This window comes from Lampris incognitus, chromosome 13 (assembly GCF_029633865.1).
Source record: "Lampris incognitus isolate fLamInc1 chromosome 13, fLamInc1.hap2, whole genome shotgun sequence".
NCBI classification, from domain to species: Eukaryota; Metazoa; Chordata; class Actinopteri; order Lampriformes; family Lampridae; genus Lampris; species Lampris incognitus.
This window is the reverse complement of record NC_079223.1, coordinates 32,550,960-32,567,926: the sequence shown is the minus strand read 5'-3', so window position 1 is coordinate 32,567,926 and position 16,967 is coordinate 32,550,960. Positions and strand designations below refer to the sequence as shown.

At 43.9% G+C, this 16,967-nt stretch overlaps 1 protein-coding gene across 4 annotated transcripts in view; it reads left to right on the top strand.

Annotated features, from left to right (window-relative positions):
* Positions 1–16,967, top strand: part of piezo1 (piezo-type mechanosensitive ion channel component 1) — a 178,998-nt gene that overhangs the window by 130,392 nt on the left and 31,639 nt on the right. For 3 of the 4 annotated variants that reach the window (XR_008811284.1, XM_056292214.1, XM_056292212.1), the window contains 9 exons: positions 1,316–1,398; positions 2,637–2,705; positions 6,018–6,118; positions 8,053–8,242; positions 9,840–9,905; positions 10,183–10,355; positions 10,656–10,768; positions 12,356–12,535; positions 13,302–13,560. Coding sequence is in view for 3 of the 4 variants with exons in the window: in XM_056292214.1 (XP_056148189.1) it covers positions 1,316–1,398; positions 2,637–2,705; positions 6,018–6,118; positions 8,053–8,242; positions 9,840–9,905; positions 10,183–10,355; positions 10,656–10,768; positions 12,356–12,535; positions 13,302–13,560 (1,234 nt within the window). In the remaining variant the exon portion in view is untranslated. The remainder of the gene's footprint in view (positions 1–1,315; positions 1,399–2,636; positions 2,706–6,017; positions 6,119–8,052; positions 8,243–9,839; positions 9,906–10,182; positions 10,356–10,655; positions 10,769–12,355; positions 12,536–13,301; positions 13,561–16,967) is intronic. The other variant, XM_056292213.1, reaches the window with a different exon arrangement.

Below are 16,967 nucleotides of genomic sequence, written 5' to 3'. Positions count from 1 at the left end.
CCCCGGGCTAGTCCAACCTTGGCGGGGGTCATCCCAGGTCATCCTCTGTGTGGAGTTTGCATATTCTCGCCATGTCTGCATGGGTTTCCTTCAGTTGCTCCGGTTTCCTCCCACAGTCCAAAGACATGTTGGTCAGGTGAATCGGCCATACTTAATTCCCCCTAGGTATGAGTGTGTGTGTGTGTGTGTGTGTGTGTGTGTGTGTGTGTGGGCCCTGTGTGATGGCCTGATAGCTTGTCCAGGGTGTTTCCCCACCTGTCGCCCAATGACTGCTGGGATAGGCTCCAGCATCCCCGCGACCCTAAGAGCAGGATAAGCAATTTGGATAATGGATGGATGGATTTTTTTTTTTTGGTCTTATTCTCCAGCTTTCAGAATCAGATTTATTGGCCATGTAGGTTTGCACACACATGGAATGGAATTTGACTCTGGTTTTGTGACTCTCAGTGTACTTAACATAGAATAACAACACAAAAACACATCAATCTTCAGATATATACACAAGATATATACACATATTATAATTATAATAATAATAATAATAATAATAAATCAAACTTACATAACGCTTTTCTAACACTCAAAGTTGCTTTACAATAAACGGGGTGAAACAAGACAACAGATAAACATAACACAGACACACAGGGGTGGATGGGAAGGGGGGCTACGAGAGGGAGAAGCGGCAGCTGCACACGATGCCAGCAGTACTCTCTTACTTAAACAGATACAAAAGGGTAAGAAAAAAAAACAGCACTGTAGACATTGATTTGTGTAGGGGTTTACTCCCATAGCCTATTCCTCTCCCGAGGTGTCCACTAGGCAGTGGCACTATTTAACCCATAGCTGGGGGATGGTTCGTGGGCATCAGGGAATATCCACATACCAGTGGGCCTGTGTACCGCATGTCTAGGGGCCAGACCTCTTCTGAGTCCCTTGTAGTTCAGCCAGGGTCCAAGGTGTACCCAGTTACTGTGTGTCACCACGAGGAGGCGCTACATAGGGCTTGCTGTTGGGAAGGCTATGTACTGGCAGGGAGAGACTTACGTGCTCAGCTCTCCTGTTCGCATTTCTGCTAGCCAACGGTGAAGGCTGAGAGTGAGACAGGCACAGAACACTACACCAGCACACTAGACGCTTCACAACAACCCCACTTCTTACACAAGAATGTCAGACCACACACATATTGTTTTTCAGAGCAGGTTTACAATACATGCATTAATGTAAAGGGGCAGTTTCACATCCCTTAACTTCCAGTCAGCAGCGAGTACAGCAAAATAATTTTCATCCAACATCATTTCCTCTCCTTTCTTCTCAGAATGAAGAGGATTCGCTCCAAGCAGCAGAAGTATAGAGATGGATGCACTTCATCTGACGGAGACAAAGAGAAACAGGCTGCAGGTAGGATGCCTGAAAAACTGATGGATGATTCAATTCCCCAACTATTGAGAAAACCGAATAAACTCAGATGAGTATTTCATGATGTAGGGACGCCCGACCAAGTCGGGAAGCCGGCTTGGGCTTGGGAAGCCGAATGTGGGTATGTGTCCTGGTCACTGCACTAGCGCCTCCTCTGGTCAGTTGGGGCGCCTGTTCGGGGGGGAGGGGGAACACGGGGGAATAGTGTGATCCTCCCACACGCTACATCCCCCTGCCGAAACTCCTCACTGTCAGGTGAAAAGAAGTGGCTGGTGACTCCACATGTATCAGAGGAGACGTGGTCGAGGCATGTGGTAATCTGCATCCCTCCCTGGCTCAGCAGAGGGGGTGGAGCAGCAACCGGGATGGCTCGGAAGAGTGGGGTAATTGGCCAAGTGCAACTGGGGAGAAAAATCCAAAGGAAAAAAAAAAGTATTGGAAACAGCTGAGTGTGTTGATTTCTTCATTATTTAAATCTCACATAACTTTTAACAGTTTGTGATTATGTCTCTTATTCTCTCTCTTACAATTCAGAAGTTTCTCTTAGTGTTTGATATATAATGAAATAGAAAATGTGACATTTTACCAAGTAAAACAGGACATTAGGGATGGATGTGATGTGATTTAATTGGACTTTGCAAATGTTCTGTAATATGATTGGTTGGAATGTTGCTCGGCTGCCTGCTCGGACTTGGTGATACAATCACTAAAATTTGGCTGTTTTAGAGAAAGTTAAGCTGATTAGATTTTGTTGTGAAATAAGCTAAACATGGAAATGTATCAATGTGTTGTTGACTGGAGAAATTAGCTAACAAGGTAAACAATCCAGTTTTCATTTGACGTTGTCTTTAACTGTTTGAAGGGAAGTTGGTGGGGTCTACAGATAGGACTGTAGACCTCCTCCTTCCTCCTCCCTCCTCAGCTCCATGGCAGTGACCAGACTCCCCCCACACACACACACACACACGCACACACACGCACACGCACACACACACACACACACACACACACACACACACACACACACACACACACACACACACACACACACACACACACACACAAACAAATAACTCTCTCATGGGATTATTCACTACTTAAAATGTTTTTCAACCAGTAGACAGTGACCATCAGAAGATGGTGTGTTTCTGGCATAGAGGCTCGATGGTCCCTTTGATTGTACCAAACTTGGTCTTGTTTTCTTTTCTTCTCTCTTCTAGAACCACAGAAAGACAAAAAGAAATCCAGGAAGAAAAAATGGCATCAGCCATGGTTGGATCATGCTACAGGTCTGACAAATACAAATACAAATACAAACCTCAGTTCATTCTTTCACATCTTCTGTCATCTCCTGACTGGCACACAAAGAGTTAACTCCACATTAAGACATGAGAAAATCACAATTTGTCTCATTTCTATCCATCATAGTATTACTGTATAGTACAATAGTATTACCAGCTACACTAGCAGAATAGAATATTTCCCGTTAAAGTCAATGAGGAGGTGGTGGAGGGTTGGTTGCAGGTGTTCCGTTTAAAACCATAATGAGTACATTTATAACCTGCAAGTTTCAAAAGTGTTACAAGACAGTAGTGATGCGCAGGTCGACCAACAACCCACAGGTTGACCATCACTACAAGACAGTTTTATAAACTCTGACCATGTCTTTACAACCCCAGATTTATAAGAAACTAATAGAAAGAGTTTATGTCAGTATAGTGTCTGATAGATGTGGTATTATTGTTATCAGAAAGATAGGAATGAGTCTGGGAGGGAGGAGTCAATGTGTTCCAGCAGAGCGGAAGTTAATAAAGAGTTCCACATTGGGCTCACAGTTTGTCTCACATGCATATATTTTCTTTGCAAACACAACATGGTGTCAGAAGTGCTGTGAAACTAAATTGGAATGGAGAAGGTCCACCTGGAAGGAAAAAAAAGAGACTGGTGAGCTAGTTAAACGAGTTACAGTGAAGACGAGCAGAGTGAGGAAGGAGCTAGCAGAATGGCTAACACCCAGCGCTACGTTTAGCATTCAGCCACTGAAGCCTTTTGATTTTTCCAAGTTGCATGAGTGGAAAAAATGGATACAGAGTTTCGAGAGATTCCGTCAGGCAAGCAATTTAACAGCAATTTAACAGCAAGCTCCAGAGAGAACCAGGTGAATACTTTGATTTAATGTATGGGAGATGAAGCTGGTGGCGTTTTGAGAGGCTTGAAGCTCAGTGATGCAGACCAGCACCAATACACCAAAGTGAGGGATGGCTTTCAGTCGTTCTTTGACCTCCTCTCAAAGAAAAAGTGCTGGGTCTAGGACATGGACCAGGTGACAGCATTTAAAGCACTGAAGAAAGCACTGTCTTCTCCTCCTGTGCTGGCCATGTATGACCCAAACAGAGACACCAAAATGTCAGCCGATGCATCATCGTATGGCTTTTCCAGGGATGCGAGGGCAAATGGAAACCTGTGGTTTATGCACGTGATTGCTCACTCCAACCGAACAACGGTACGTGTAAGTAGAGAAAGAGCCCCTGGGCCTCACATGGGCCTGTGAACTGTTCTGGGATTTCCTCATAAGGAAACATTTCTTCCTGGAGACTGACCATAAACCACTCCTCAGCCTACTTGGAGCCCAACCACTGGATCCTCTGCCACTGAGAATCCAGCGCTTCAGGATGAGGCTGATGCACTACTCATACTCCATCATGCACATGCCAGGAAAGTCACTTTGGACAGCGGACACACTATTACATTTATCTGTGAAGGCATGCATGTCCACAGAGGATCAGGAGTTGATGGAAAGCACCAACATGTATGTGGACTGTGTCATGCAAAGCCTACCTGTCAGTCCCACGTACATGGAAAACCTGAAAGAACAGCTGAAAGCCGACATTGTCTGCTCATGTGTCATGATGCTGTGCACAGACGGATGGCCAGTGCATGCAAAAGAGGAACCGGGGCTGAAAAGCTACTAGCCAGAGCAAGCTACACGCACAGTGAAAGACGGCTTACTGCTGAAAAACACAAAGCTTGTAATACCTTCAGCAATGTGGAACGATGTGCAAGCTAAACTACATGAAGGACACCAAGGTGTGGTGAAGTGTAAAGCACGTGCTCGTCAGTCTGTGTGGTGGCCAGGACTCAGCCAGCAAGTGAACGAAATGGTGATCAACTGCAGGATATACATACAAGAACGACATAATCACAAAGAGTCACTCATGCTATCAGAACGCTCTGAAAGACCATGGCAAAAATTGGGGGCGGATCTGTTTGTCCTGGGGAGCAAAACTTACCTGCTTGTCATTGATTACTTCTTCAGGTATGTTGAGATTGCACAATTATCTCACACCAGGTCCACCGACGTCATTATTCATTTGAGGTCGATTTTTGCCCGTCATGGCATCTCGAAGGTCCTGATAATGGGCCACAGTTTTCTGGATAAGCCTTCACTTCCTTTGCAGCTTCATATGGGTTCAAACACATCACCAGCAGCCCAAGTTTCCGCAGAGTAACAGTGAAGCAGAACGGGCAGTCCAGACCATGAAAAAGCTCCTGAAAAAGGCTGGAGACCCCTATATGGCTCTACTTGCCTATAGAGCCACACCTCTCCAGACTGGTTACAGCCCAGCTCAGCTCCTCATAGGCTGACGTCTTTGCACCATGGTGCCAACTCTCCCCTCTCAGCTGGACTCTGCACTGCCTGACAACATCACGTTTGCCTGGAAGGAAAAGGAGAAGGGGGCATCAGATGCTGAAAACTATAACAGGCGTCACCGTGCTAAAGCTCTTAGTGACTTGTCACTGGGAGAATGGGTATGGGTAACTGACTCCCAGGTGTCTGGAATGGTTTTCCAGAATCATTCCACTCTGAGGTCTAACTTGGTGGCTCTACCTCAGGGGGTAGTGAAGACGCAACTGCCAGCACCTGATACCTCTACATACACCTGTACAACTCAGAGATTCTCCACCCCAGCAACAAATGCCAGAGCCAACTTCTGAGCAGGCTCCCATGTCACCAGCTGTGGTACCCCAAGAGTCACCTGCAGAGACTTCCACACTCAGAACCAGATTTGGGAGAGCCATAGTTGTAGAGCCATAGTAACCTGTGAACTGGGAAAAAAAAGAGAGAACACGACAACTGAAATAAGAACATGTGGGAAAAAAGCCCTTTTATGTTAAGTTAAACAGAGCCAATGTTAGTTGTTAAGGGGAGTAGTTTTGAGCACTTTAAGTAACCGTGTTAACATTGTTCTTCACAGGAATTAGATAGGAACAGACCTTTCTACAAAAGAGGCAGAATAATCTTCTAAGGTCTGGTGAGACAAAGGTAGTTTACCCTTTGTTCTCTAGAAAGGGGAGATGTGGTATTATTGTTATTGGACCAAGAGGAATGAGGCTGGGCGGGAGGAGTCAATGTGTGCCGGCAGAGCGGAAGTTAATAAAGTTCCATATTTAGCTCACAGTTTGTTTCATGTGCATATATTTTATTTGAAAATACAACAATAGTGTCATAACACATTATAAACATGTTTATAGTGTGCTATAACGACACATTTTATAGATATAGGCTTGCTAAGGTTTTCTGTCATGTTTTGTTCCCACAGTACTTCATTCAGGTGAATATTACCTGTTTGAATCAGACAGTGAAGATGAAGAGGAGCTACAGTCAGAAGATCAGAGACCGCTCAAACAAAATGCCTCCCAGGTCAGTAAGACATGAAGGTCTATGCATGTGTGCAATATATTAAAAATGTTGTGGATGAAAGTGTTATTGATAAAAGAGAAACTCTCCCTCTCACTTTTTTTTCGGGGTGGTATGTGTCTTCCTCAAGCTCAGGTCCTCTACCAGAGGCCTTGGAGTTTGAGGGTTCTGCGTAGTATCTTAGCTGTTCCTAGGACCGCACTCTTCTGGACAGAGACCTCAGATGTTGTTTCTGGAATCTGCTGGAGCCACTCTCTCAGTTTGGGGGGGGGGGGGATCACAGCCCCTAATGCTCCTTCTACCACTGGGACTACTGTGGATTTCACCTTCCTCATCTGATCGAGGTCTTCCCTCAGCCTTTGGTATCTCTCTAGTTTCTCATTCGCTTTCTTCCTGATGTTGCCGTTGCTCGGGATTGCTACATCAATCACTACTGCTGTCTTCTGTTCCTTGTGGACCACCGCAATGTCTGGTGGGTTAGCCAGCACCTGCTTGTTAGTCTGGAACTTGAAATCCCATAGTGTTAGAAGTGATATGGGGGTTATATTTGCCTTTTTCCCTTCTTCCTTTTCTTACATACTTGGACTGGTATTCATTGAGAAATGACTGAAGGCATAGTTAAGCAATGTTTATAAGAGGACGTCACTGTGAGGTGCCAGCACGCATTCCCTGGAGTAAATTAATGCCGGCAGTTTGCATATATATGCCTCAGGATATGCCATTTTGAACACGCTGTCCAGGACACTACAAGTTAAGACCTTTCCAGCTCAACACCATCAACCAAAACTGAACTAACCTACCAAGACAGAGTCCGCCACTTATGGGAGCTGAGACCCATATGGCCGAGGCCTTGTCAGAGGGACCTGCTAACTGCTGGCCTGCTACCTCAGTAAGCACCTCCCAGCTATTTCTCTAGTGTTGGAAATCAGTCCTCCTTTCTGTTTCTTCCCTTGTTTTTCATCTTTTCTACGCACTCCAGGTTAAGACTAGTATTGCATGCTTAACCCTTAGCCCCTAGACCCAATTAGTCCGTAACACATAGGATCTTAGCTCTGCCATTCTCAACCACCTTTGGGGGTGTCTCCCATTTGGATTTGGGGAATTTCAGTCTGTTTTCAGTACAGATATTCCTGTACACTGTCCCAGCCACTTGGTTATGCCTTTCAGTGTACGCTTCCCCAGCTACCTACCATCTTACACCCTGCTACTAAGTGCTGGACTGACTCAGGGGTATCTTTGCCCAGTCTGCATCTTGGGTCTTGTCTGGTGTGGTAGACCGCTGCCTCAATTGATCTGGTCCTGAGTGAATGTTCTTGTGCTGCTATGACCAGCGCTGTCCTTCAGTCCAGCCTAATCTAGCCAATGGTAAGGTTTCTCTATCAGCCATGTCCTCTATCTGTCGATGGTACATTCCATTTTTTTTTTTTTGGCAACAGGCATGGATGCAAGTCCATGAATACTGGGATGGCATCCAGCGGTTTACCTGTGCCCCCATCCATAGGGTTAGTGGTTGTGTCAGGAAGGGCATCTGATGTAAAATTTTGCCAAATCATTATGTGGATTGACAAGACCATACTGGATTGGTTGAGGCCTGGGTTAACAACAGCTGCCATTGGCACTGTGCCCCCACGGGGTACCGATGGAAACTGTAAAATCCGCTGTGGCGACCCCTGAGAAACAGAGAGCAAGCCGAAAGAAGAAGACGTTGTGTGTGTGTGTGTGTGTGTGTGTGTGTGTGTGTGTGTGTGTGTGTGTGTGTGTGTGTGTGTGTGTGTGTGTGTGTGTGTGTGTGTGTGTGTGTGTATAGTATATATGAAATGTATATAACGTCAATTAAGTTAATAGATATTTAAGATATCAGTCCTCATATGTGGATAACAACATTTAGATTATGGATGATATGTGACTACATGTATAAAGTGAAACAAACCTTTCAGCTAGTTTACCAGGCATGGGTGACCAGTGTGAAGGCGGCGTTGAAAGAGCGTCAGAGACGTCAGCGAGAGGAGGCGGGAAGGAAGAAGAGAGATGAGCTGAACTGGCTGGAGGGAGGAGAGGAGGAGGTGACGGAGGTGACAGAGGGAGAGAGGACATCCATCAGACAAGAGCAGCCTTGTGCCAGACCAGGTAGGTACCAGTCTGTAGTGTTCTTGTATACAAATATGACCATCTCACCTCTTACTTCGCCTGTATAAGTCAATCCTTGTGTATATAGTATCTGAAGATTGTTGTGTTGTAGTGTTGTTAGTCTATGTTAAGTACACCGAGAGAGTCACGAAACCGGAGTCATATTCCATGTAGTGCAAACCTACATGGCCAATAAACATGATTCTGATTCTGATCTGATTTGATGAGCAGGTCAGGTCTTTTGCCTTTTTTTTTTTCCCTTTTTTTTCCCTTAGTACCATTAGGTCACCTCAGCTAATATTTACTGGTCAAGTTATTATACATTAGGCAAATTATTATGTTTGCAATGATATTATTATACTATACTATGATTATATGTGCCAGAAAATATATTTAGTCATCTTATTACATTATTTACTGGTGACTTGATTTTAATAACTAGTTATATGATATTTATCAGGTATTTTATATTAGTATGAATATATTTCATAGGCATATTATGTCATATCACCCTGTGATGGCCTGGGCCCTGTGATGGCCTGGCGGCCTGTCCAGGGTGTCTCCCCGCCTGCCGCCCAATGATTGCTGGGATAGGCTCCAGCATCCCCGCGACCCTGAGAGCAGGATAAGCCGTTTGGATAATGGATGGATGGATATTTATTTGGCATATTATGATATTTACTTGCCATTTTATATTTATTAGTCATCTAATGATATTTACTAGTCAGGCTGTGCTATAGAAAGGCAGAAATATTACACACTGAACCTTCAGTGTGACTTGTCATTGTAGTTGTGTAAATGCAGATGATGTTAGTCATTTTTTTCATGTGGTGTTTAAGTTATTTCGTCCAACTTGTGTGAATATCATCCCAGTCAGACAAACTTTATCTTTCAGATCAACGATTTAACAGCTCACAATATCATTATAATGTGATAGGTCATCTTGTATAGGACTTATAATTTCTTTTTATTTTGTTCTTGTTCTTTTTTTATTAGATTTTTTCCAAGGAAAACAAATCAAACTGAACAATTACAGTTGAACGACTCTATGATGTCTTTTAAAATTGTAACATCCCCAAATCCCATTTACCCACATCCTGCTCCCCTCTGTCTACTCCTACCCGTCCCGCAGTTCCCTTCTCAGAACAGAATTAAACCACATTACAGTAGGTTAAATATAAACACGAAAAAGGAAACAAAAGAAAAAAAATAGATAGGTAGAAAATAAAAATACTAAATAAAATAAAGACGTGAGTTATAATTTCAAGTTCTCTTTATCTGCAGTCGATAAAATGCCAAAATACTAAATCCGGAGGAAATATTCTGAGATGGGAATACCTGTATTGCACGTGCACGCACACACACACACACACACACACACACACACACAATATTCCAGGTTTACTGGTCTTTTGGGGTCACTTTGAACTTTAGATGATTCTTAAAGCACAGATCATATTGGCATACAGACTAATTGTGTGTGTGTGTGTGTGTGTGTGTGTGTGTGTGTGTGTGTGTGTGTGTGTGTGTGTGTGTGTGTGTGTGTGTGTGTGTGTGTGTGTGTGTGTGTATTGGTGGGGCTATTGTGACTGTGGAGATGATGATGTGTGCGAGCCTCTGACCCAGGGGAAGGATGAAGACAATGATGAAGAGGAGGAGTCTGGTATGCTTTACGTTTTCTCAATCAAACAATCTATATCATCATAAATGTCTTCTGAGGAAGGTGTTGATCCATGGCTGTGTTGGAAAGACTGAAATAACTTCCTAAATAGTCCTGGAAAAGCAGCAGACATTTTCACTGCAGCATTCTCATTTTGAATGACTGATTGATAGCCTCAGAATTCTCAATACACCGCATTAAGACATGGCTGAACTAAATACCAGACTTATGGATTTAATAGAAATAATCTGTCTCTCTCTGTCTCTCTCTCTCTCTCTAGGTCATGGAGAGATGGTTCAGAGGATTCTGGATATACTGCAGTTCTTATGGACCATAGTCATAGCCATGGTGGATGGACTGACTCAGTGGCTCAATTTGGTGACCAAACAGTACAGAGACACTTCCACTGTTCTCTGCAATGAACGCTACCTGCACGTACACAAGATAGGACAGGTAACACACACACACACACACACACACACACACACACACACACACACACACACACACACACAACCTGAGTGTATTGATCCAGTCTTCAGAGCATCTTAGACTTCGCACACACTGTTTTTCTTTCCGTTTTTCTTTCTGTTTCTCTTTGTGTGTGTGTGTGTGTGTACGTTTAACTCTCAGATGTATGTCACTTTGGATAAAAGCATCTGCTAAATGAAATTCTAACATTGTGTAACATTGTATATGTGTGTGCGCGCGCGTGTGTGCGCGCGCGCGTGTGTGTGTGTGTGTGTGTCCTAGCAGCATTACACGTTAACAGAGTCCATGGAGGACCGTCTGTCCCAAGGCAGTGAGGGTCCCACAGTGGAAACCTGTTTGGAAGAGACAGACAGAGAAAACAGTAATGGATACAGGTTAGTGTGTGTGTGTGTGTGTGTGTGTGTGTGTGTGTGTGTGTGTGTGTGTGTGTGCGTGTGTGTGTGCGTGTGTGTGTGTGTGTGTGTGTCTGTCTAGCTAACAATGAGTCTTTGCACCAAAGATCGATTTCAACATTAACTACCTTTACAGCCAGTGTTTTATGTGAATTTTGTCATTTTGAATAAAAAAAAAAAAAAAAACTGAACGGAAATGACAAATATCAAATAAACTCCCCAAAACTTTGGTAACAATTTGCATTAACTACATCACACGACACAGTCATTACACAGCTATAGACGGTCTGTAGATATGCCATAACTGATCCAGTATGAGTCCTAGAGGTTTTATTCATGTTATGAGTCCGGCTGGCAGGCTGATAACTCCTGCGTTAGGCCTACTGACTGGTTCTTTACTCCACTAATGTGTCTGTTGCTGTGTGTGTCATGATTATACCATACCACTTCTGGACGGCTGCATACTCATACATGATGAGAAGTAGGCCTAACACAGGAGTTATCAGGACTCCTACTGGATCAGGTATGGCATATCTGCAGACTGTCTACAGCTGTGTAATGAGTGTGTCGTGTGATGTATTTAATGTAAACTGTTACCAAAAGTTTTACACCAGCTTGAGGTGGGTGAACTTTTTCTTTGATAAAAAGCTCATCTTTACTTCACATTGGCAATGGTGGATGGAAACAAATGACGTAGGACACTGTGGCCTACTCCCCTCTTTTTCCCCCTAATTGTACTTGGCCAATTACCCTATTTTCCGAGCCGTCCCGGTCACTGCTCCACCCCCTTTGCCGATCCGGGGAGGGCTGCAGACTACCACATGTCTCCTCTGATACATGTGGAGTCACCAGCCACTTCTTTTCACCTGACAGTGAAGAGTTTCACCAGGGGGGACATAGTGCGTGGAACGATCATGCTATTCCCCCCCAATTCCCCCTCCCCCCCGAACAGGCGCCCTGACTGACCAGAGGAGGTGCTAGTGCAGCGACCAGGACACATACCCACATCCGGCTTCCCACCCGCAGACATGGCTAATTGTGTCTGTAGGGACAGCTGACCAAGCTGGAGGTAACACAGGGATTTGAACAGGCGACCCCTGTGTTGGTTTGCAATGGAATAAACCGCTACACCACCCGGATGCCCCCTGTGTGGCCTACTTAAAGAGTTTTGTTCACTTTAACAGCTCTGGTAGAAATGCACCTAATTCACATGGTTTTTTAACAACTTTTAAATTATTCCTTGACATTTCTTTGAAAGTTGGATGGAAAATGATTAAAACTACTGAGTGGTTTTGATTCAGCCTGGTAAGTGGTAAATGATTCCATGCATAATATCCGATAAGAATCCATCAGATGTTAACTGAGAAAATGTCCTTTAAACTGTTTTTGGACAATAGTGAGTGTCACTCCTATCCAAAGATATTCTTTAAACACAATAATGTACATAAATGGTGCACAAAATGTTAGCTTACACCTGTGTTAGTTAAAAACCAACTCTACTTTTCATGATACATTCTGAGGTGTGTGTGTGTGTGTGTGTGTGTGTTGGGTTGTTTGTGTCTTGGTCAGTTATAACGAGGTTGAATGGGAGGCGGTGGTGGATCAGTCCTCCCTCCTGCTGAAGGGCGGCGCTGATGGAGCTGCTCAGAGTCCACAGTCGCTCCTCAGGGTCACTGTCCAACCGACGCCGGAGACACCGAAACAAAATCAGAGACACTCCAGGACGGCCAGCGAGATGCTGACAGACGGGTAGATACGATTTTATGATGGGATGGACGAGTGAACGCCTCAGTGATGTGATGAATGAATAAAAGGATATAATAGACTGCATGGAAATTAACTCTGGTCCAATATTTGGATATGATGTGTGTATAATGTGATGTGAGACTAGATGTGTTGTGGGATTGTCGTCCTGGTAATATGGTGCTATAGCTTGAATGTTGTCATTCGCTGGTCTTAAAGGCTGCATTACAGTAGTAACAGTTTTCTGAACTTATTCCACTGTTTTAGTGAAATGAGCAATGAGTGTCTACCTGCTTGTTCATCATATCCGCATTACTAATGATCATTTATCAACATTTTCTGGTGTGTAAATGTCTTATGAAAGCACCAAGTCATCATTAAATATCATCATATCATATATATATATGGAAGCATTCAGGCAAAAATATTGTGATATTTGGTTTTGATTTGATTTTTATTGATTTTACACTTGATTATCACTCAGCCCTAATGGGAATATTGTCTGATGAATTGATGGATGGATGGTTAGATAAGGAGATTTTTTTCTGAGTTAACTACCACGTGAGTGTTATTAGCACATTGATTTTCCTTTTCTGCCATTTCCTTGTACTGAGCTTTGTGTAGTTGTGTGTTTAAAAAAGGAATAAGATAAAAGTTATACATGACAAAAAAAAAATTGCACACGATTGAACATCATGAAGTGATAAATAAATAAGTTCAGAAATATTGAAAGGGGGATTTGTCCTGATGTTGTCCTCTCCTCTTTTTGCAGACAGTTCTCCATAGAGGAGTTGGAACAGAGCTGTGAATTTTATTCATCTCAGAACCGGCTGCTGAAGCTGCTGTTTGCCATGTACAGTCTGCTGGCTGCCAACTCAGAGCTGGTTTGCTATTTCATCATCGTTTTAAATAACGTTGTCACCGCCTCTGTCATATCGCTGGTCCTGCCCATCCTGGTCTTCTTATGGGCGATGTTGGCGACTCCTAGACCCACTAAGATGTTTTGGATGACAGCCATAGTCTACACAGAGGTATGTGAACAGACTCAGTACATGAATGCATATGTACACTAACACAATATAACACACTCTAACCCTTATTAACCTTACTTGGTCTAATAAATCTCATTTCTTTTACAATGGGTGGCTCTCCTGTGGTCCGTGTATCATTCATTCATTCAATTCAAGCTGGAAAACAAAAAATAAATAAAACTACCATGACTGGAGATCTCCTCCAAGTGTACGTACCTCCCTTCTCCATACACACACACACATAGACAGAAAAACTGTGTTTTTCCTGCCATCATAAGACTTCTGTGTAGTGCCTATGTTGATTGAATGGGAAATATGGGAAAAAAATTTATCCGAAAAATATAACATTTTTAGTATGCAGCACTCAGGCTAAAAATAATACCTAATAATCAAGCTAAAAAAATCTACCTAATAAAAACGTTTTGCCTGTCAGTCTGTGGATGTGAAGCCCCCTAGGTGGACACTCACACGAAAGTGACCAAGTCTGACATTTAATGACAGAGATCCGGCTATCATAATTTCAAAGTCCTTATTAAAAGACATCAAATGTGTTTAACCATTGCAGTTTTCATGATATAAAATGAATGAAGGCGAATGGCTGCTCTGCTGATTGACTTTCATTCATAAAACAACGGTGAAGGGTCATCTGGGTACCGTGGTGGTCTATTCCGTTGCCTACCAACACGGGGATCACCGGTTCAAAGCCCCGTGTTGCCTCCGGCTTGGTCGGGCATCCCTACAGACACAATTGGCCATGTCTGCGGGTGGGACGCCGGATGTGGGTATGTGTCCTGGTCGCTGCACTAGTGCCTGCTCTGGTCGGTCGGGGTACCTGTTCAGGGGGAGGGGGAACTGGGGGGAATAGTGCGATCCTCCCACATGCTACATCCCCCTGGCAAAACTCCTCACTGTCAGGTGAGGTGGAGGGGGAACAGGAACAGGATCAGGAACATTGAAATGAAATGAAATATCGTTTCCCCAGCCCACAGCAGTGTAACACAAATGCGAAGACATATCCAAAACCTACAAGAACACATATATATCCAAACTACAAAAAACAAAAAACTACAAAAATACATATATCCAAAATGTCAACCAAAAAAAAAAAAAAAATCACTTACCAAGAGAGCGAATGCCAGCTTAGCCTGCCCCGCTTCCACGTGCTGTCAGACTGCCCTCAGTATTTCCTCTTTGGGTGTAACTCCAGGCAGGGCCGTGGTCCTTGGGCCCACTGGAGACAGCAGACCAGGCTCCCCCAGCTGATCCAATGCCAGCTCTCCCAGCCAGACACCTTCAACACACCTTGCACTCCACACGCTGTCACCAAAAACACAGTTAACGCCAGGCGGGACCGCTGCCAGACCGCCCTTGGTGTTATCGGAACTGCTGGTCTGCATGGGCTAGCAGTTAGCTTAGCCTGCCCCACTTCCGCATCCTGTCAGACTGTGCTCGTTGTTTCCTCATCGGGCAGGGCAGCGGTCCCCAGGCCCACAGGACGCCGCAGACCAAGCTCCACCAGCCAATCCAGCACCAGCTCTCCCAGTGATCAGACGAAGACGCAAACCCAGACGCGGCCAAAGACACTGCATGGATGGCACTGAGTGAGGCTGCCGCAAACATTAAGTTCATGCTGCCATCTTCCCACTCTGGTACTGGGTGAGGCTGCTGTAAACGTGAGTCCACGCCGCCATCTCGATCGATGATCTCGATCCATCCTGATCCTCTCATGCGCTACGTTCCCCTGGCAAAACGCCTCACTGTCAGGTGAAAAGAAGCGGCTGGTGACTCCACATGTATTGGAGGAGGCATGTGGTAGTTTGCAGCCCTTCCCGGATTGGCAGATGGGGTGGAGCAGCGATCAGGATGACGGAAGAATTGGCCGGGTACAAAAGCCGGGAGAAAAAGAGGGAAATACCCCCCCCCCAAAAAAAAGAAAGCAGCATTGGTCGAGCAAGCTAGAGTGAATGGAGAGAGGGAGTGGTAATAGCGAAAACAAATGTTTTTCGAAGGCTTTGAATCACCACAACCATGGGTGTAGACTGCGGAGTCCTGGCCTGACCATGACCTGGCCATCTACAGGCCAGTGGCCACACTTTCAAGGATGAGGGTGTGCACATCCTTGATAGGGAGGAATGCTGGTTTGAACAGGAGTCAAAGAGGCCATCTATGCTAAGAGGGAAAGACCATCCCTGAACCGAGGGGGGGGGGGCGAGGGAGGGGGGCTAAGAGTACATCTGTCGCCATCTTACAATGCTGTGATTGCAGCTATTCCCAAATCCTCTGTGAATAGTCCACATGGCCATTGCCTCTAGTTAATGGTCACACCTATTTGCATATGATACTGATCATTGGTTTCGGTCGTTATGCCATTGTTTATGTTTATAAGGGTGGGGATACCTGCAGTCAGTTGAGAATGACGAGGTCACTTAGATGAGTGATGAAACGTTTCTGTCAATAAACGTTGTGTCCAGATGAACTGATTCAACCTTCTTTGATTTTCTTATCTGCATTATTGAGCATGCATAAAGACACTAGCATTAGCTAGCTAACTTTAGCAAAGGTATATAACCTATGAATGACCTGAAATATCTTTGAAATCTACCCCACTGTCATTTCATCCTCTCTTAATATGACTCTGAGTTGAACAACACAAATTAGACGTCCAGTGCATTTTTGTTGCTGGCACTCCTTCCTCCTGCCAGATTGGGATGTTCTCTTACAGCCAATGGTGCATTACCTGTACTGCCCATGAGGAACAACAAATCCTTAAGACTTGGAAAAAAAATCCCAAAGACTTATGGTGAAAAACAGTAACAAGTATTTTTCTTGTTTTGATTTTCTTGTTGATCTAAAAAAAAACAAAAAAAAAAACAAAAAAAAACAGCATATTCAATTTTTTTAATACCAGGCTAAAACTTAAAAAAGACACAGTTATCTGATTTTTTTTCTCCTTCATTTCCAGCATCTACACAGAATTTGATAATTGAATGAATGGATGACACACAGACTACTACCTTGATTTTCCCCAACGAGCAGAAAATCTGAATTGTTGAACCTTTTCCCCGCTGTGATCTGCTCAGTTTAACAGCAGACCTCTATATTATGAAAATAACAGCAATGAAAAGTGTTGACTATGTTCTATTGCTGTTGTATTTCTACATTAGATTGTGTTTTTATCTAAAAGTTTCTTGTGATATGCGTTGCAGGACTCTCATCATGGTTTGGATGGTTGTTTCTAAACTGTAGTTGAGAGGAGCACTGTCCTTTATCTTTCACAAAGCCCATTACATACCACATTCATGTTAATTTGTTTACAAAATAAATAACAACGATCCAGCAGGTACAACTGTAACACTCAGATATACAGATTAACAACAGATCTAAGACAAACATTCATAAAACTGCTA